The 20,654-nt window shown below is 44.3% G+C and overlaps 1 protein-coding gene across 1 annotated transcript in view; it reads left to right on the top strand.

The window, feature by feature from the left end:
- Nucleotides 1–20,654, top strand: part of GNA14 (G protein subunit alpha 14) — a 211,554-nt gene that overhangs the window by 182,638 nt on the left and 8,262 nt on the right. Inside the window, exon 3 of the mRNA XM_004383282.2 lies at nucleotides 13,849–14,003. Within this exon, the coding sequence (XP_004383339.1) occupies nucleotides 13,849–14,003 (155 nt within the window). The remainder of the gene's footprint in view (nucleotides 1–13,848; nucleotides 14,004–20,654) is intronic.

Below are 20,654 nucleotides of genomic sequence, written 5' to 3' on the forward strand. Positions count from 1 at the left end.
TACTGGACTGTGAGAGAATAAATTTCTCTTTGTAAAGCCATCCACTTGTGGTATTTCTGTTGGAGCAGCACTAGATGACTAAGACACCCTGCAAAGTCCTCGTTCTCTCCTGGCCTTTTCAACATCAAGGCCCTGGCCATGGTGCTTTCTGGCTCCATCTGGGGAGGCCATGTGTGGGTCCTGGCATCAACCCTCCAATCTCACAGCAGAGCTCTGTAGAGTCTCCAGATAGGCCTTTGCACAAAAGAGACAGAGCCTGTTGCTAAACTGAACTGACTTCCAACACAATTTTGATGTGTTAGAAAGCTAAAAAAGGCAAATGCGTAGAGATCCAAGTTTATTAGTGTCTACCAAGGGTAGATGGGAGGGGAAATGGTGAGTCATTGCTTAAAGGGTACTGACTTTCTTTTAAGGATAATGAAAATATTTAGAAATGGTTAGTAGTAATGGTGGCACAACATAGTGAATGTAATTAATGTCACTGAACTGCACATGTGAAAATGGTTGAGATGGCCAGTGTTTTGTTATATATATTTCACTGCAATTAAAAAAAAAAAGCTAAAAGAATTCCTCTCAATAAGTGGGAAGTGGGGGAGGAACAAAATGGTAAAGGGGACAGAAAAACCCGTCTTGCTACATAGCGTGCCCGTATTAAATGACCTCTGGGCACATACAACTAAACTGACTCCAAAAAATGATTTTCTGAGAGGTAGCTTCAATTGTCCAAATATACACCTTCTCCTCACTTATTGACTATCTTGTTATCCAACATTTTGCATTTACGACAATAGTAAAAAATCTACTATCCAATGATTTTCTGTATTAATGATGTAATCTGACAGTAATGAACACCGAGGTGCGAGGCAAGAGTAACACTGACTGTGATGGTTGAGGTTATGTGTCAACTTAGCTGGGTGATGATTCTCAGTGGTTTGGCAGTTATGTAATGATGTAGTCACCCTCCATTTTGTAATCTGATGTAGTCATCCTCCATTTTCATGTAACGCCAATTTCACATAACAACCTGATCTTTGGAAACTAACCATGTCAATAAGTGAGGAGAGGGTATAATAATTTCCTTTTTTGAGGGGGTTATCACATGCTGATTGGTAAATTATACCTTGAATATGTTCAAGATATACGTGGGACGTGAGAGCGTTCAGGTGATTTCCAAAGCGTCTCAAAAACCAAAAAACAAACCAGTTGCTGTCGAGTCAACTTTGGCTCATGGTGATCCCGTGTGTGTCAGAGAAGGACTGGGTTCAATAGGGTTTTCAACGGCCGATTTTTTGGAAGCAGATTGCCAGGTCTTTCTTCTGTGATGCCTCTGAGTAGACTTGAACCTCCAACCTTTTGGTTAGCAGCCAAATACGTTAACCATCTGCACCACCCAGGGACTCCCAAAGCATGTCGGGGACAAAATATATGAAGACGACATAGCAGCATCCACACATTGGCTGTTAGCAGTGCCATCTTTGGCAAGCTGAGTTAGGAATCCACATTCACGGTCTTTACCTCCATCAGACCACCTCCTGTGGAAAACTTCACTCATCCCCTCCTCTTCCCAAACTGAAATTTCTCTTTTTCTTTGATCCTTTAGCATTTGTAAGTCTGTTATAGCTCTCACCAAAAGGAGCTATTCCACAGCTGCAATTCAGAAATCCTCAAGGGCAAGGCCACAGTCCTATCTGTCTTTATATTCCCAGCAGCTGGCCTGGATCTGACATGGAGCAGGTATGGGATACTGTGCACTGGGTGATGAATGTGTCTGGCTGCCAGTGCCCTGCTGAGTTTGGGGCACTTATGTCGCCCAACTGAGGCCTATGTTTCTACCTCTCCTGGGACTAAGGTTATAGGAGATTTTGCTCTTCAGTAGAATTGAATTAGCCAGAATGGAATCTCCTGTGTATCGGTTTGGTTTGATGAGGGAATTAGAGGTGCTAAAAGTGGATATGGAATAAAGGATTTATTATAGGAATTGCACCTTAGGTGACTGTTGGAACTGTAAAGAAGGCGTTGGAAGGCTGTTGCCCCCTCATAACTAGTGGTTGGCCTGAAGTCTCCGTAGTTTAGCAGGGCTGGCATTTGGGAATGAAAGCTGATGTGAAGCAGAGCAGAGCCAGAACAAACGGAGCCTGCATCTGTCTGTCACCACCTCCAGTCTTGACAATGCAGGCAACTTCTAGAGGAAGCTCGCACCTGTTACTACAGACCCGCACATGTGTCTGCCCAGGACATAGTGAAGGAATCTGCCTAGGGCCTGGAGAAGCTGAAGGAGAACATCCAAGCAGGAGCTGGGGGCATGGGGGTGCAGCTGCTGCCCACGCTGGTGAAGTTGGCCAGAAGATCAGCCACAGCGTGTGTGAGCTGAAGCAGAGTTTGACCTTCAGAGCATATGACAGCTGTTTCACATCTACCTTCCAAATCTTGTGCAAATTCCTCTCGTGGTCAACCCTAACCCCCACCACCTGTCAATGTGTTGTGCTGTGCTGGCTTGCATGTTGCTACGATGCTGGAAGCTATGCCACTGGTATTTCAGATACTAGCGGGGTTACCCATGACAAGTTTCAGTGGAGCTTCCAGACTAAGACAGACTAGGAAGAAAGGCCTGGTGATCTACTTCTGAAATTTAGCCAATGAAAACCCTATGTATCACAGCAGAATATTGTCCAGTATAGTCCTGGATGATGGTGCAGAACAGGACAACGTTTCATTTTATTGTAAGTGAGGTCGCCATGAGTTGGAGCCAACTCCTCGGCAGCTAACAATGATAAACTCTAACCCAGAACCATGCAGGGAAGAGAATTCTGGGAAATGCAGTTACGGTTTAGCCCAGTTGACATAGTATGAGGCCAACACATTCCATCTTTCAATTGCTTTATTAACACTCATTGTAACTGCAGATGTTTGTGCCAAAATAATTTATCACAGTAATCTTTGGAAAGAGTCTTTTAGCGAAACCCACTGAAATTTTGACTAATAGGAAGAGATTGGTAACGTAGCCTTTCATGCCAACACTTTCTGGCTAGTGAATTCTATTATTTATTAATTTTTGTTGGAGAAAAGATGAGGAAAGAGAGGAGGACAAAGATTGGAGGAGAAATAAAATTGCATGTAAAGATTCAACAGATGTTTGGATTAGAAAAGCCTAGTTTCCATTCTGAGTGAGGTGGGCGGTTGCCTTTATGAAAAACTGATGTCTCTAGATCAGTGGTTAAATGTTGAAATGCCTGTGGAGTGAGTAGGCTGAACTAGTGGCCAGGATGGCTAATTGAGAGTACATCTCTTCTGTAGCCGGAGAAGCTAGAAATTGATCAAAAGAAGCTAGAAATAGAACTACCATATGACCCAGCAATTCCACTCCTAAGTATATACCCAAGAGACTTAAAAGCAGGCACTCCAGCAGTTGCTTGTATACTAATGTTCATTGCAGCGCTATTCACAATAGTGAAAAGGAGGAAGCAACCCAAATGTCCATCAATAGATGAATGGATAAACAAAATGTGGTATATCCAGACAATGGCCATAAAGAGAAATGAAGTTCTGATACATACTCAGACATGGATAAGCCTTGAAAACATTATGCTGAGTGAAATAAATTAGACATAAAAGGACACATACCGTATGATCCTATTATAAAAAATGTCTAGAATAGGCAAATGCATGGAGACAAAAGTTTATAAGTGATAACCAGGGGCTAGCAGGAGGGGCAACAGGGTACTGAGCTTCTGTTTGGGGTGATATAAAATATGTTGAAATGGATAGTGTGGTGATGGTAGCACAACATGATGAGTGTCATGAATGTCACTGAATTGTGCACTTAAAAATGGTTAAAATGGCAAACTTCTTGTTATAGATATGTCACCATAATAAAAGAATAATTAAAAAACCATAAGCTAAAAAAAAGCTGGAAAACAAAATTTTTATGTAAAATCTTAATAAGCAAATGGTCAGTTTTACAAATATTCCAGATATGCTTGGGGAAAGTGTGCATTATACAGTTATTTTGGGTGCAGGACTCTGTATGTGCCCATAAGATCAAATTTGCAGATCATATTGTCCATAACTTCACAAATTTTTTTTTTTTTGGTCTGCGTATTCTATCAGTTACTTAAAGACCTGTGTTAAAATCTCCCACAAGATTGAACATTTGCCTATTTTTCCTTTGAGATCTGTCAAACATTGCTTTATGTATTTCGAGCCTATATTATTAGTTACAAGGAGCCTTGGTGGTGCAGTGGTTAAAGCACTCAGCTGCTACTTGAAAGGTCAGCGGTTTGAACCCACCAGCCGCTCCTTGGGAGAAAGATGTGGCATCTGCTTCCATAAAGGTTTACAGCCTTAGAAACCGTATGGGGCCATTCTACTCTGTCCTGTAGGGTTGCTATGAGTCAGAATCGACTGGAGGACAGTGGGGTTTATTATTAGTTGCATAAAAATATATGCCTTTCTGAACCTTTTTGTCTTTTGAAATATTGCTCCCTATCTCTAGTTATGCTTTTTACCTCAAAGCCTACTTTTATATTAACAGAGTGACTGCAGCTTATTTTGAGCTAAGGTTTGCATGGTGTCTTTTTCCATCTTTTTACTTGTCACTGTTTTTTGTCCCTTGGAGTTGTCTTATCTTCTCATGCTTGGTTTTTGTTTGTTTTTTAATTGTGGTACAATATCTATAACAAATAGTTTGCCATTTTAACCATTTTGAAGTATACAGTTCAGTGACATTAATTACATTTACATAGGTGTGCTACCATTATGCCTGGTTATTTTTGATGGCACGCTGAACATATATTTAAAAAAAATAATTTGACTGGAGAAGCCAGCATAACTTGTATAAGGCAAGGTCACGTAAGCTCCATAGACACATCCAAACTCCTTGAGGGACCGAATTGCTGGGCTGAGGGCTGTGGGGACCATGGTCTCGGGGAACATGTAGCTCAACTGGCATAACATCATTTATAAAGACAATGTTCTACATTCTACTTTTGTGAGTAGCATCTGGGGTCTTACAAGCCTGTGAGCAGCCATCTAAGGTACTCCACTGGTCTCACCCCATTGGGAGCAAGGGAGAATGAAGACTAAAGACAAAAGGGAAAGATTAGTCCAAAGGACTGCTAGACCACAACTACCACGGCCTCCACCAGACTGAGTCCAGCACAACTAGATGGTGCCCGGCTACCACTGCCTACTGCTCTGACAGGGATCACAATAGAGGATCCCAGACAAAGCTGGAGAAAAGTGTAGAATAAAATTCTAACTCACAGAAAAAGACCAGACTTACTGGCCTGACAGAGTCTGGAGAAACCCTGGGAGTAAGGCCCGTGGACACCATTTTAGCTCAGTAATGAAGTCACTCCTGAGGTTCACCTTTCAGCCAAAGATTAGACAGGCCCATAGGAGAAAACAAGACTAATGGGGCACACCAGCCCAGGGGCAAGGACTAGAAGGCAGGAGGGGGCAGGAAAGCTGGTAACAGGCAACCCAAGGTTAAGAAGGGAGAGTGTTGATGTGTCGTGGGGTTGTTAACCAATGTCATAAAACAATATGTATACTGTTTAATGAGAACTTCTAATTTGTTCTGTAAACCTTCATCTAAAGTATAATAATAATAAAAAAAAATTAAACTCCCCCCAAAAATTAATAATAATTTGAGGGCAAGAAAGTCTTATCTTTTTCCAAGGAGGAGATTCCTTTTCTTCTGCCAGGTGCCTGGGGGTGCTCCATTTCTGAGACTGAGATCATGTTAAGCCGAGGCTGGCTTGCAACTCCCTCTAGTTTTTGGGATCCCAACCTAAAGCTAGAGAGTTTATAAGGGGCTTCTGCTCTTGCTAGCCCTTAAACTTAAATCCCTGTCACTCCAGCCCTGTGATGTGGAAAAAGAAGCTGCGCAACCTCTGAACTGTCTATTCCAGAATAGGCAGAAGCCGCAGGACAAAGTCCTCCAAATGCTGGACTCAGCTCTTTGGATACCATCCTCTCCTACATTCTGGCCCAGCAGTTATTTACTATCTTGTTAGCTTTCTGGAGCCCTGGTGGTGCCACGATTAAGAGCTCGGCTGCTAACCAAAAGGTCAGCAGTTCGAATCCACCACCTGCTCCTTGGAAACCCTATGGGGCAGTTCTCTGTCATATAGGGTCACTATGAGTCGGAATCTACTTAACGACAACAGGTTTGGTTTGGTTTTGGTTTTTTAGCTGTCTACTACAGCAAAACTTGTGAGAGCCGGAACTCAATGGGACTGCCTTGTTTTTCCAGGTCTCGCAGGTTTTCTACCTTTGACAGGATGCAGTCTTATCATTTTTCTCTGACTTTCAATTAGTGGAAAATATTTGCATTTTCCATCTCTGACAGGTTTCTGCCTAACATAGGTTCCAGCTTTTGCAGGTTTTACTGTACTTTTCAAGTATACTTTTAAAAATATTTTGTCCACCATTCCTAGTTGTCATTATTGGGAGAGTTAATTTAAGTGTCCTTGTTCTTGACAGAAGCAGAAGTTTCTCATTTATTCTCTATAGGAAAAACTTCTTCCTTCTGGCATTTTCTTTATAATGTAATGTTTGAGATGTTTTAAAACCTGATGGAGCTTGAAGTTTTACTATATACTATAATAGAATATGAAGTACATTTCTGGATTTTGATGTATTTGTGAAATCAAGTAGAGATGATTATACAAAAGTCAGAAATAATATGTTATAAGGAACTTTCATTTTCTTAATCATATAATTTAATCTCGTCTCTTTTCATGAAGCTAATGGGGTTTGTAGGATCAGAGTTATTGTTTTTGTTGTTGTTGTTAATTGCCATTGAGTTGATTTTGACTCATGGCAACCCCATATGCGCAGAATAGAACTGCTCCATAGGGTTTTGCAAAAGCTGGAAACAAAGAAGGATCAGTAGTTGGAAAATATGGCCTTGATGATAGAAATGACACTAGAGATCACCCGGTAGAATTTTGCAAGACCAATGACTTCTTCATTGCAGTTGTCTTTTTTCAACAACATAAACAACAACTATACGTGTGGACCTCAGCAGATGGAATACACAGGAATCAAATCAACTACATCTATGGAAAGAGACGATGGAAAGCTCAATATCACCAGTCAGAATAAGGCCAGGGGTCCACTGGGGAACAGACCATCAGTTGCTCATATGCAAGTTCAAGTTCAAGCTGAAGAAAGTTAGAACAAGTCCCCAAGAGCCAAAGTATGACTTTGAGTATATCTCACCTGAATTTAGAGAACATCTCAAGAATAGATTTGATGCATTGAACACTAATGACTGAAGACCAGATGAGTTGTGGAATGGCATCAAGGATATCATACATGAAGAAAGAAAGAGATCATTAAAAAGACATGAAAGAAAGAAAAGACCAAAATGGATATCAGAAGAGACTCTGAAACTTGCTCTTGAAGGTCGAATAGCTAAAGCAAAAGAAGAAATGATGAAGTAAAAGAGCTGAACAGAAGGGCGACTTGAAAAGACAAAGTAAAGTATTATAATGAAATATGCAAAGACCTTGTCTTAGTTATCTGGTGCTGCTATAATAGAAATACCACCAGTGGGTGGCTTTAACAAAGAGAAATTTATTCGCTCACAGTCTAGGAGGCCAGAAGTTCGAAATCAGGGTGCCAGCTCCAGGGGAAGACTTTCTCTCTTTCTTGGCTCTGGGGGAAGGTCTTTGTCATCAATCTTTCCCAGTTGAGGAGTTTCTCAGCACAGGGACCCCGGGTCCAAAGGATGCACTATTCTGCTGGCTCTTGTTTCTTGGTAGTTTGAGGTCCTCTTATTTCTGTGCTCATTTCTCTCTTTTGTATCTCAAAAGAGATTGACCTAAAGTACAACCTAATCTTGTAGATTGAGTCCTGCCTCATTAACATAACTACTGCTAAACCCACCTCATTAACATCATAGAGCTAGGATTTACAACACATAGGAAAATGACATCAGATGACAAAATGGTGAACAATCATATAATACTGGGAATCATGGACTAGCCAAGTTGACACACATTTTTTGGGGGGACACAATTCAATCCATAACAGACCTGGAGATAGAAAACCAAAGGGAGGAACACACTCAGCATTTCTCAAGCTGAAAGAACTGAAGAAAAAAATTCAAGCCTCAAGTTGCAATATTGAGGGATTCTACAGGAAAAATACTAAACGACACAGGAAACATCAAAAGATGGAAGGAATATACAGTGTCACTGTACCAAAACGAATTGGTCGATGTTGAACTATTTCAGGAAGTAGCATATAATCAAGAACTGATGGTACTGAAGGAAGAGGTCCAAGCTGCACTGCAGGCATTGGCAAAAAACAAGTCTCCAGGAATTGATGGAATACTAACTGAGATGTTTCAACAAACAGATGCACTGCTGGAAGCACTCACTCCTCTATGCCAAGGAATTTGGAAGACAACCACCTACCCAACAGACTGGAAGAGATCCATATTTGTACCCATTTCAAAGAAAGGTGATCCAACAGAATGCAGAAATTATCGAACAGTATCATTAATATCACACACAAGTAAAATTTTGCTAAAGATCATTCAAAAGCAGTTGCAGCAGTACATCAACAGGGAACTGCCAGATATTCAAATTGGATTCAGAAGCTATCATTGTTGATGTCAGAACCTGTGTTTTATTGACTATGCAAAGGCATTTGACTGTGTGAATTATAACAAATTATAAATAACACTGAGAGGAATGGGAATTCCAGAACACTTAATTGTGCTCATGAGGAACCTGTACATAGACCAAGAGGCAGTCCTTCAAACAGAACAAGGGGATACTGTGTGGTTTAATGTCAGGAAAGGGGTGCAACAGGGTTGTATCCTTTCACCACACTTATTCAATCTGTATGCTGAGCAAATAATCCGAGAAGCTGGACTGTATGAAGAACGGGGCATCAGGATTGGAGGAAGACTTATTAACAACCTGCAGTATGCAGATGACACAACTTTGCTTGCGGACAGTGAAGAGGAGTTGAAGCACTTACTGATGATCAAAGACTACAGCCTTTGGTATAGATTACACCTCAACATAAAGAAAACAAAAATCCTCACAAGTGGACCAATAAGCAACATCATGATAAACAGAGAAAATACTGGCATTGTCAAGGATTTCATTTTACTTGGGTCCACAATCAACACCCATGGAAGCAGCAGTCAAGAAATCAAACGACACGTTGCATTGGACAAATCTGCTGCCAAAGACCTCTTTAAAGTATTAAAAAGCCTCGACGTCACTTTAAGTCATAAGGTACGCCTGACCCAAGCCATGGTGTTTTCGATCACCTCATATGCATGTGAAAGCTGGACAATGAATAAAGAAGACTGAAGAAGAATTGATGCCTTTGAATTATGGTGTTTTCGAAGAATCTTGAATATACCATGGACTGCCAGAAGAAGGAACAAACCTGTCTTGGAAGAAGTACAGCCAGAATGCTCTTTAGAAGCAAGAATGGCAAGACTTCGTCTTATGTACTTTGGACATGTTATCAGGAGTGACCAGTCCCTGTAAAAGGACATCATGCTTGGTAAAGTAGAGGGTCAGCCAAAAAGAGGAAGACCCTCAACGAGATGGATTGACACAGTGGCTGCAACAACGGGCTCAACTATAACAATGATTGTGAGGCTGGCGCAGGACCGGGCAGCGTTTCGTTTTGTACATAGGGTCGCTATGGGTTGGAACTAACTCGATGGCACCTAACAACAGCAACAGCATAGGATTTTCAAGGCTATGACTTTTCAAAAGCAGATCTCTGGGCCTGTCTTCTGAGGCTCCTGTGGGTGGGTTCCAACCACCAATCTTTCAGCTAGTAGACCAGTGCTTAACTACGCCTCCCAGGACCTATATATCAGAATAGACCCTTGAAATATTATTAAATTAAGCTTTTAACATCTAGAATATGTTAATGTATATAAATTGTAATGAAAATCCTTAGTTGTCTGACAAAAGAATAAGAACTCTAGCTCCCTGATAATGGGGGAAAAATTTTTCTCTAGTCAGTGTGGAAGCCTTGGAGAGGAAGCTTTTGCCCGCACCCCTGCCCCGCGCTCCTCTCCGCCCCGCCCCGCTCCCCGCAGTCCCGAAGTATTAGCTGTGTCGGGGGCGCCCCCTGGCGAGAAGCTAGTGAGCTGGCGGCTGCCGGCCGGGCTCTGGACCCCAGACAGTGGGGCTCGCGGGGACTGCCACCAGGCAGCCATGGTCCATGTGGGAAGCCGTCAAGGCACCACTTCATAAGCAGCTCCTTTTATGTCACCCTGGGAATTTCTGAGAGAAACACATGTGCAAAACATCTGTTTTCCGTGTTTCCCCTTCAAAGCAGTGAAAATGGTGGTTTGTTTGAGTAAGAAAAAGCGGAAAAGCCAGATATTAGCTCAGTGTTTACGAACCTGGTCATGTTTCTGCTGAGTTTGCTCCTGTAGTATTTACCGCCTTGTGATTTTTTTTTTTGCTTTTCTTTTTCTTTTCAATTAAATAAACACTTTCAACTCGATAGGCTCCTCTAGGCTGGGAGTCCTGTGAACTGCAGACCCGTGAATGCAGTTTCCTGGACGTCACTTAGTTGTCCACGTCCCCTGTCCAAGCGAAACGTTGTCCCCAAACCTGATCCTCTTCCAACTGTTCTTCCCCTCTTTCCATGAGAGGAAGAAGCCAACCTTAAATGACACAGCACTTCCCCCACATTGCATAATAGGCCCCTTGCTCTTAGAGAAGGTCCCTGGCTGACACATTTTGTGATTAGCTGCTAACCTAAAGGTTGGCAGTTCAAGCCCACCCAGCAGCATCACAGAAGAAAGGCCTGGTGATCTGCTTCTGTAAAATATTACGGCCAAGAAAATCTATGGAGCAGTTTTACTGTGTAACACATGGGGTCACCGTGAGTCAGAATCGAGTTGACGGCAACAGGTTTGGGTCTGGGTTTGGTTTTACTCCTAGAAAGGGAGCTTGAACATGCGCATCAAAATGTCCGTGAACTTGTGTTGGGGGACATGATATAAAACTATTTAGCCAAGCCAGAGGGAAATAGGCACAAAAACCTGCTCTTTCTGTGCACAGACATTGTCAATGGTGTTAAGTCATTCATCTCATACTTCAATAAGAACACTTATTTTTTTCAAAAGGTAAGTAGACCTCTCTTTTGAGGAGAAGAGGTAGAAATGCCTGTGACATCCTGATAGCTACCACAGCGCTAACTCTCAATTGTTGTTGTTAGGTGCCATTGAATCGGTTCCAACTCATAGTGACCCTACAGGACAGAGTAGAACTGCCCCATAGGGTTTCCAAGGAGCAGCTGGTGGATTTGAACTGCCGACCTTTTGGTTAGCAGCTGAGCTCTTAACCACTGTGTCACTGGGGCTCCCTAACTTCACTAGTTGAGCTCAATTTTCATAATTAAATTTAGGAGAGCAGCGTAAGAGGCCTGTGCCACAAAAAGCAAGGGTGCTGACTGCCACCAGGGGCAGAGTCAGAAAGACAAGTTGGCCAAGATGCACCCACAAATGTCCCCGTCTGACCTCTAGGCCCTTTGTGTTCTCGCTGTGCCCTGCACAGACTTCCGTTACCCTCCCTGAGCGTTCGTTTGCTATTATTTTCTTGGGATTTTCTGTTTGTTAGATAGACACACATTATACATGTGACAAATGTTTACTGAATGCATGTATTCTTAGAGGACACCTATTATTTGCCAGGCACTGTGCTAGGTTCTGGGTCCCTGGTGGTGCAGTGGTTAAGAACTAAGGCTGCTAACCAAAAGGTCGGCAGTTTGAATCCAGCAGCCACTCCTTGGAAACTCTGGAGGGTAGTTCTGCTCTGTCCTATAGGGTTGCTATGAGTCGGAATTGAGCTGCCAACAATGGTTTTTTTTGTTTTTTGTTACTATGTTTGGAGCCCTGGTGAGGCAGTGATTAAGAGCTGCGGCTGCTAACCAAAAGGTCAGCAGTTCGAATTCACCAGCTGCTCCTTGGAAACCCTATGGGGCAGTTCTACTCTGTCTTATGGGATCACTGTGTGTCGGAATCAACTCGACGGCAATGGGACTGGTGCTAGGTTCTGAGATCTAAGACAAATAAGATAGTGACCCCTCCTCCTTGAGGCATTTCCTGAATTATCAGGATGACAGAGTGGAAACCAGATGTTTTAATTTTCAGAGGTTAGAGCTAAATGATGCAATTTTGGAGGAGGCAGGGGGGCTAGAGGAAGGGAGGAAGTGGGAGACAGCCTTTCTGCTCCACACAAGCCCTGTCCAATCTCTCCATTCATTATTCTCTCTGGCTAAGAATCGGGCAGATGATACAAAACGTGCCACTGGGGTGGGGATACAAATCATGGTTTAAGGACTGTCAAGGTCTCCTGTTTTTGCAAGCAAGAAATATTTATTAGGCATCTGCTACAATTAGACTACTCGATCTTCCTTTGGCTGATACTTTCTCGTTTATAGAGCAGGCTCACCAGAAAATCACAGGCTCATTTTACAAATGACTCTGCTGAGACTGGTAACTTGTTGAGGTCCTTGAAAGTCCCACTTCTCTACTTAGAACTCAGAGTTCTGACTCCTGGTCCAGGGCACTTCCCACCAACCCATCCTGGCCTCACCCTGCCCCCAGGATCCCACAGTCTAGGGGAAGAGTTGCTGTTCACTCTGTGACTGGGGGCAAACTCATGCTAATTTAATCACAGCCCTTGGTTTTGCCCTTGGCCATGTGAATTTGTAAGAGCCCCCCTTCTCCAGCTTCCTCTTGGACAATAATGAGGATGAACAATACAAGATGAAAGCAGCTTTTCAGCGGGTACCGTATACACTTGAGGAGATCCCAGCTGCCAAGTGGTCGCCGTGCTGACTCACAGCTCCAGTGATCCACCACCACTGCATGGCGTGACTGCTGTGAGATGCAGAAAGATGGGAGAGGGAGAGAAGAGGTGGGTCCCTGTCTCTCTGGCCAGGAGTTGCTTGTCTGCAGCAACTCACAGCCAAGGAAGGGAGGCGGTGTCTCTGGGGCCAATGTGTGGAAAAGTGGTGGATTCCAGCCAACCTGATTATTTTCGTTGTCTAAGGGTTGGAAAGATTTCTGGCCTTGTGTTTGACTTCCATTGATTACATGAGATAACCTACGTAAAGCCCTTGGCACATAGTAAGTGCCCAATAAATGGTAACTGCTGTAATAGTGATAATTGCAGTAATGATGACCTTAACAAGTACCGTAACAATAGAAGAATAATGTAGAGCATTAATTATTTAATAACCATGGCAATAATACATATAGTAATATGGTGGAGGCTGGGGCGGGGGGTGCAGTGGAAATGGTCTACCCTAGGAAAAGGTCTTTGATCACTGACACATAATGATAACAAAAAGCAGGCTGACTTTTAGTTGGTGTTACTATTGATTATCGTTCCTCAGTTCTTTAAAGGCAATGCATCCCGTTATTGCCTGCACAGGGGTAGGGGTGGGTGTCAGGGGGTGGGTAGATGGCTTCTACCACCCTACCCTTGATAGGCCCTGATGATGATGGTTACTTTTAAATTGCTCTGTGGGCTACGCAGACATTCAAATGACTAGCATGTTACTAAGGACGTCATTTGTTGGTATGGGTGAGAGTTCAGGGTTTCTCTATCCGGGACTGGGCCTTGAACGCTGGTGAAATGAGCCCAACGCACTGTGGGGACAGAAGCCGCAGGCGTTGGACTCTACGTGACGCTGCGCTCAGAGCTGAGCAGCCCCCCTGAAGGCACCCAACGCACACCAGCAACTGGAGTCATCCTCCCTGACCCAGGGACCCCGTCACAGATGAGGTGGCTTCCTTCCCTTTGCCTAATGGAAGGTTCTCTTTTCTTTGAGTAGGAAAATGCCCAGATTATCAAAGAAGTGGAAGTGGACAAGGTGTCGGCATTATCCAGGGCCCACATAGAGGCCATCAAACAGCTGTGGCAGGACCCCGGAATCCAGGAGTGCTACAACCGCAGGAGGGAGTATCAGCTGTCGGACTCCGCCAAATAGTGAGTACAGAGCCCGGGGCCGCTGCCCGGAGGGAGGGCTCTCAGGCGAGTGCAGCCAGCCTTCAAAGGAGCTCCTTGCTGGGGAGCTGGAGAGGCTCCTTGTTAATAGGAGGACACTCAGTGACAACCCTTGATGAGTGGGCACTGTCTCCCTCTTGCCTGTGTCCCCCTCTTCCTTATGGGTGCCCCATCTTGTTGTTGTTGGGTGCTGTCGAGTTGGCCCCCAACTCATGGTAACCCCATACACAACAGAACTAAATGCTGCCTGGTCCTGTGCCATCCCCATGATTGGTGGTGGACCAGACAATGTTCTGTTGCAACTCATAGGGTTTTTATTGGCTGATTTTTGGAGGTAGATCATCAGGCCTTTCCTCCTAGTCTGTCTTAGCTTGGAAGCTCTGCTGAAGCCTGTTCAGCATCAGAGCAACATGAAAGCCTCCACTGACAGACAGTGGTAGCTATGCATGAGGTGCATTGGCCGGGAATTGAACCTGGGACTCCTGCATGGAAGGCAAGAGTTCTGCATACCACCTCCTAAACCCCTCCGTCTACCGGTGGATCCTCAGATCCTCCTCACGCAGACACCTACTTTCCTCACCGTGTTCTAAGACTGTCGTTTTCAAGGAAAGGCTCAAATTTGGTTTTCCTTAGGGGAATCGATCCCAGTTGGGTTGCTAAAATGATCCGACTTAAAAAGGGAGTGCACCTCCTCCTGGCTGCCACCTCTCTCCTCTCTCTCTGCCTCCTGGCTTCCTGGTCAGAAGACTGCCGGTCCATTCGTTCTAAAACCAGAGAGTTTGGACCAGCAGCGAGGCAATAGGCCTGCCAGCTACTGATCTGGTGCTGCCCTCTAGTGAGCATGATCGGTATCTGAGGCCCAGCACATAAAGGAAGCCCAGTCCACAAGTGCTTTGTTTATTTAATTAATTATTTATTTTGTCCGTGTTTTGTTTCTTGACCATCTGCTAAGGCCTGTTGTTGTTAGCCAGCCCCCGACTCATGGCGACCCCATGCACAAAGGAACGAAAAGCTGCCTGGTCCCACGCCATCCCCATGATCGGCTGCAGATTGGACCGTTGTGATCCACAGGGTTTTCATTGGCTGATTTTTGGGAATAGATCGCCAGGCCTTTCTAAGTCCATCTTAGTCTGGAAACTCTGATGAAACCTGTTCACCATCAAAGCAACACGCAAGCCTCCACCGACAGACGGGTGGTGGCTGCGCATGAGGTGTATTCGCTGGGAATCAAACCCCGGTCTCCCGCATGGAAGATGAGAATTCTACCTCCAAGCCACCAACGCCGCTCTGCTGAGGCCTACACGCTATGTTTAGGATACATAAAGCTCCAGTTTTCAATCATTAGTACCTGCTTGCAAACCATCCCACAGAGATCACAGAATTTCATTTTCTGAAGAATTTCCTGAGGCAATACCTCTGTCAGCCAGGTTACTGGACAAGTAGCTTGATCACACCCGGTCCAGCCTTGAAGAGCCAGCGATTCCTACTTAAGCAGCTCAGCTGTCTCCCTTGCCCCATACCATTGTCCATCCTCCCAGAGCTCTGAAATCCTTTCCCCAGGCCCGTCCCTTCCCTTCAGCCAGCCCCCTGAGCTGGCTTTGGCCACGTGGCTCACCCCATTCCCTGCACAAGGCAGTAGACAGAAGAGGAAACCGGAAATAGTACCTCCTGCTGTTTCACTGGCCTTCCTTTGGCACTTGTCCCAAGCTGAGTGTTTGATGCCATTAATCCTGGTTGGCTGAGCTGATCTGACTACAGGTACGTTTAGGTGCAAGAGCACATCGAGGCAGGACGAGGAAGTAAAAGAGGACCCTGATAAAGTGTGGGGTCAGCATAGAAAAGAGATGGAAGGAAATGTTCCAAAGAGGAGGCTTTGAAAGCCCAGGGAGCTTGGGACATCTCTGGGTTAGCTGAGGCATTCGCCCCTTTGCTGGCCCTTCCCTGAGGCAGCATGGTGCGATTTGCTTCTGTGAAGGTCCTGGGGATTGGCTGGGGCTTCTGATATAGATCCACTGGGAAAATACCGATCACAACTGCTGTAGGAGTCAATGCCTTGAAAACTGGGCAAGAGCCTTGAGAGGGAGGTAGGGAGTGGTTAGGGTGGTGGACAGAAGTGGAAAAGAAAAAATGGCATAACCCGGACAATTGTCCAGCCTTCTGAACTAGCAAGACGTGAGGCACTTGCGCCGTTCCTGGTCTGTCAGTGGTTCTCCAGGGGAGGTGATTTTGCCCTACCCTCCACCCCCAGGACATTTGTCAGTGTCTGGAGACTTTGTGTCATCACGACTGGGTAGGTGCTACTGACATCTAGTGGATAGAGGCCAGAGATGCTGCTGAACATCTTACAATGCACAGGACAGCCCCTACGACAGAGGATTATCAATCCTAAAATGTCACTTGGCTGAGGTGAGGAACTATGGTCTAGATAATTCAGAGTGCTGAGACACCCTTAAAGGCTCCGAGTAGAAAGACTTTGAACACGTCTACTTGAATCTGAAGGCATACTTAACAAATAGGGGTTTACATGAAAGATTTATGCGGCCTTGCTTCTGCTTCAAGCCTCTGGCTCCCAATTTCCAATTCCAATGAGTTCTCTCTTTACAACGAGGCAAGCAAGAAAAAGATGGGCAAGACAGAGGCAGATAATGGGAGATGGAAGCAGGAACCTTCCTTATTGAAGGAAGAATTTTTTAAGCTGATGTGAGTCTGCTGATAAAAAGGAAGGATGTGTTGAGGAGGGATGATTTTTCTGGAACCATCTACCTCAGCAAAATAAAAACAAAAAAACAGTTGCTATCCAATTGATTCTGACTCATGGTGACTCCTTGGGCGGCAGAGTAGAACTGTGCTTCATAGGGTTTTCAATAGCTGATTTTTTGGAAGTCAATCTCCAGGCCTTTCTTCCGACACACCTCTGGGTGGACTCAGACCTCCAAACTTTTGGTTAGCAGCAGAGCATGTTAACCATTTGCACCACCCAGGGACTCCTTCTACCTCAACAGCATCTTTTAAATTCTTTTCCTTCCCACTACCACAGCCAACATCAGACAGCTGTCCCAGGCAGCTCCAACCAACCTCTCTGCTTCCATTTTTCTATAATTCCAGTAGCAGCATGCCTCCTTCTCAAGGACAGCTTTATGTTCACCTTTCCTTAGCGTAAACATTGTCAATTGTCTCCCAGAGAATTAAGTACAAGCCTCACCCCACTTGCATGTGGCACCTCCAAATTGACACAGCCAGCTTTTCCAGACTTACCTGCGGCCCCTCTTGTACCCAAAACTCCAGTCGAGCCACCTTGCTTTCTCTACCTCAATAACCCCCTGCTTTCAGTCCCATCTCCTGGCCTCTGTTTCCACTGGGTCTCCAGCCTGCAAAACCCATCTCATAATTTGACCTCCCGAAATCATATGCCTTCCTCAAGTTTCATTTCAAACGTGATGTTCTCACAGTAGCTCTCCTTCCGCCCTTCTGCGGAGCTTCCTGGAGCAGTGCTGGGCTACTTCCCTCTATATCCTGACCCACACGTTGGCGGTGGTCACACAGGGGACATGTTGTCCTGGGCTCCCTGGAGTTTTGCACAAGTCCCAGGGGCTATTATAACTCCACCACTCTCTTTTTCATTCATAGAAGGAAATCAGAAAGCAAATCTGTGAGAGAAATATTATTATAGGAAGAACCTCAGACCTGCTCTCTTTGATATTTTAAAAATTTGTACCTTCTAGTATAAATAACAGAAACCCTGGTGGTGTAGTGGGTAAGTGCTACGGCTGCTAACCAAAAGGTCGGCAGTTCAAATCCACCAGGCGCTCCTTGAAAACTCTCTCGGGCAGTTCTACTCTGTCCTGTAGGGTTGCTATGAGTTGGAATTCACTCAATGGGAACAGGTTTGGTTTTTTTTGTTTTTTTTTTGGGGGGGGGGTGTTAGTACAAGTAACAAATCACTTTTAAAAAGATGTTTTATTGTGGTAAAAATATATACACCTACTCCTCACTTATCAACTATCTCCTTATGGACATTTTGCATTTACTACAGTAGTAAAAAATATACTATCTGATTATTTTGCACATTAATGATCTATGTCTGGTAGTAACGAACGCTGAGGTGCAAGGCGAGAGTAACACTGGCTCTGATGGTTAAGATTATGTGTCAGCCTGGGTGGACCATGATTCTCAGTGGTTTGGCAGTTATGTAATGATGTGGTCATCCTTCATTTTCGCATAATGCCGATTTTCACATAACAACCTAGTCTTTGGAACCTAATCATGTCGGTAGGTGAGGAGTGGGTGTATAGCAAAACATTTTCCAATTCAACATTTTTTTACATGTACATTCAGTGACATTGGTTACATTCATCATGTTGTACAATATCATCACTATCCATTTCCAAATTATTCTACAACGTTAACAGAAGCTCAGTGCTCCCTAGGTTAGGACTTCTCCCTTCCCTCCCTCCCGCCTCTGGTAACCACTAATAGACTTTGGTCTGTATGCATGTGCCTATTTCATATAAGTGGAATCATACAATATTTGTCCTTTTATGACTGAATTCTTTAACTCAGCATAATGTTTTTAATGTGCTTTCATGTGTCAGGACTTCATTTCTCTTTATGGCCAAGTAATGTTTCATTGTATGCATGTACCACATTTTGTGTATCCATTCATCTGTTGATGGACACTTGGGTTGTCTTCACCTTTTGGCTATTGTGAATAGCGCTGCAAGGAACATTTGTGTATGAGTTTGTTTGTGTTCCTGCTTCTAATTCTTTGGGGTCTATACCTGGGATTGGGATTGCTGAGGCATATGATAGCTCTGTGACAAATCACTTTTGATACACCTCACAGATAATTATGGACACCAATGATTGTGATGCTGTAGTGGAGAACTGCGGGTGAAATGTGAAAGAGCAGGAGAGAACATGGGCCGAAAGATGTATCATGCTTGAAACTAGTTTAAATGTTTACGAGCTGTCCCCCTAACTGGAACCTGAGCCCCCCCAAGGGCAGGAACTCTGCTTGCCTTGCTCACTGCTGCTTTCCCATCATCTAGAACACAGTTTTGTAAATAAAGTTTTATTGGAACACAGCCACACCCATTCATTTACGTATAATTTATGGCTGCTTTTGAGCTACCACGGTAGAGCTGAGTCATTGTTACAGACTGTATGTGGCCCACAAGTTGAAAATATTTACTCTCTGGCCCTTTACAGAAAACATTTGCTTACCCTTGCCTGTAGATTAATGCCTGGTACATAAGGATACTTGTTAAACTGTTTTGCTTACCTGTTAGTTTCCTGCTCTGTCCCTTTCTATCTTTAAACAAATCAATTTAACCTCTCTGAGCCTTGGTTTTCTTAGACATAATAGAAGATTGGGGATGACTGTTTTCAGGGTGGTTTAGGGGATATTGATAATGTATGTAAAGTGCCTGGCACAAGGTAAATATTCAGAATTGGCTGATGGTATTATCATACTCACCTTACGTTGTTGCCTAATTATTAATTTCCTTCTTTCATTCTCTTACAATAGCATGAGCTTCTAGAGGGTAGGTTTCTGGTGGTGTGTATCCCAGTCACCTGCTCTGCCCACCTCAGCCCCTTCCACATGAGACACATCAAGTGAATGCTACTTGAACCGAACTGAAAATAGAGATAAGCGCACTGCTCCGCTAGTAATGTCCGCTTATTAGGCCATTCAGTTACTCATTTAAAGAAGTATTTGTTGAGTGCCTACTATGTGCTAGGCACTGTGGTATGAGCTGCAGATTCAACCAGAAACAGACATGCTCTGCCGTCAGGGAGCGTACCGTCTGGTGGGGTGAGATAGGTACAAATCAAATCATTGCATATGTCAAAGTAATGCACCCCTGTGAGGAGCTCTGGGGGCAGGAATGGAAAGTTGGGGGAGGGTGTTGCAGTAGGAGCTGGCTCTCAAGAAAGGGTCATTGATGGAATCAGTGAATCAGTGTGGGGGTCACCGTGGGTTGGGGTGACTTCCCTTTACTAAGGAGTCCCTGGGTGGTGCAAGTGGTTGGTATGTTTGGCTGCTAACCCAAAGGTTGGGGGTTCAAGTCCACCCAGTGGTACCTCAGAAGAAAGCCCTGGCAATCTACTTCCTAAAAAATCAGCCATTGAAAACCCTATGGAGCACGGTTCTACTCTGACACACATGAGATTGCCATGAGTGGAAATCGACTCAACAGCAACTGGTTTTCCCTTTAGTAGGATGGACATATCTCCCTTCTATAAAAGGAATCTCGGCTTTTCTTCTCTCAGCTTCTTGAGCCGAGGGCTGCCTGGTGAGAAGGGTTTGCCTAGTGGCCTCTTGGCTTCCCTTCATCCTGACCTGCTCAGTCCATGGCATCAGAGTGGCTCCAGGCCAGCGTAGGGTGGGTCGTACCTGTGCCAGGAGAAGACAGGGTCGGCAATTCCATTGTTGGCCAGGGACTCAGATAAAAGTTATTTTTCTCTAAAATGCCTTTTTGTAAAGTAGGCTTTAAAGTTTAAAACAAAACCAAAACAAGTGATGTTTTAAGCTCAGGGCTTTAGTATATGGCCAAAAAGAATCCAAGACAGGTTTTGGGTTATTTTATTTCCCAGTGTCTTTAACAGGAAAATCTTTTCGTGGTGGTTATT

The sequence above is a fragment of the Trichechus manatus genome, unplaced genomic scaffold, assembly GCF_000243295.1.
Source record: "Trichechus manatus latirostris isolate Lorelei unplaced genomic scaffold, TriManLat1.0 scaffold00107, whole genome shotgun sequence".
Taxonomy (NCBI): Eukaryota; Metazoa; Chordata; class Mammalia; order Sirenia; family Trichechidae; genus Trichechus; species Trichechus manatus.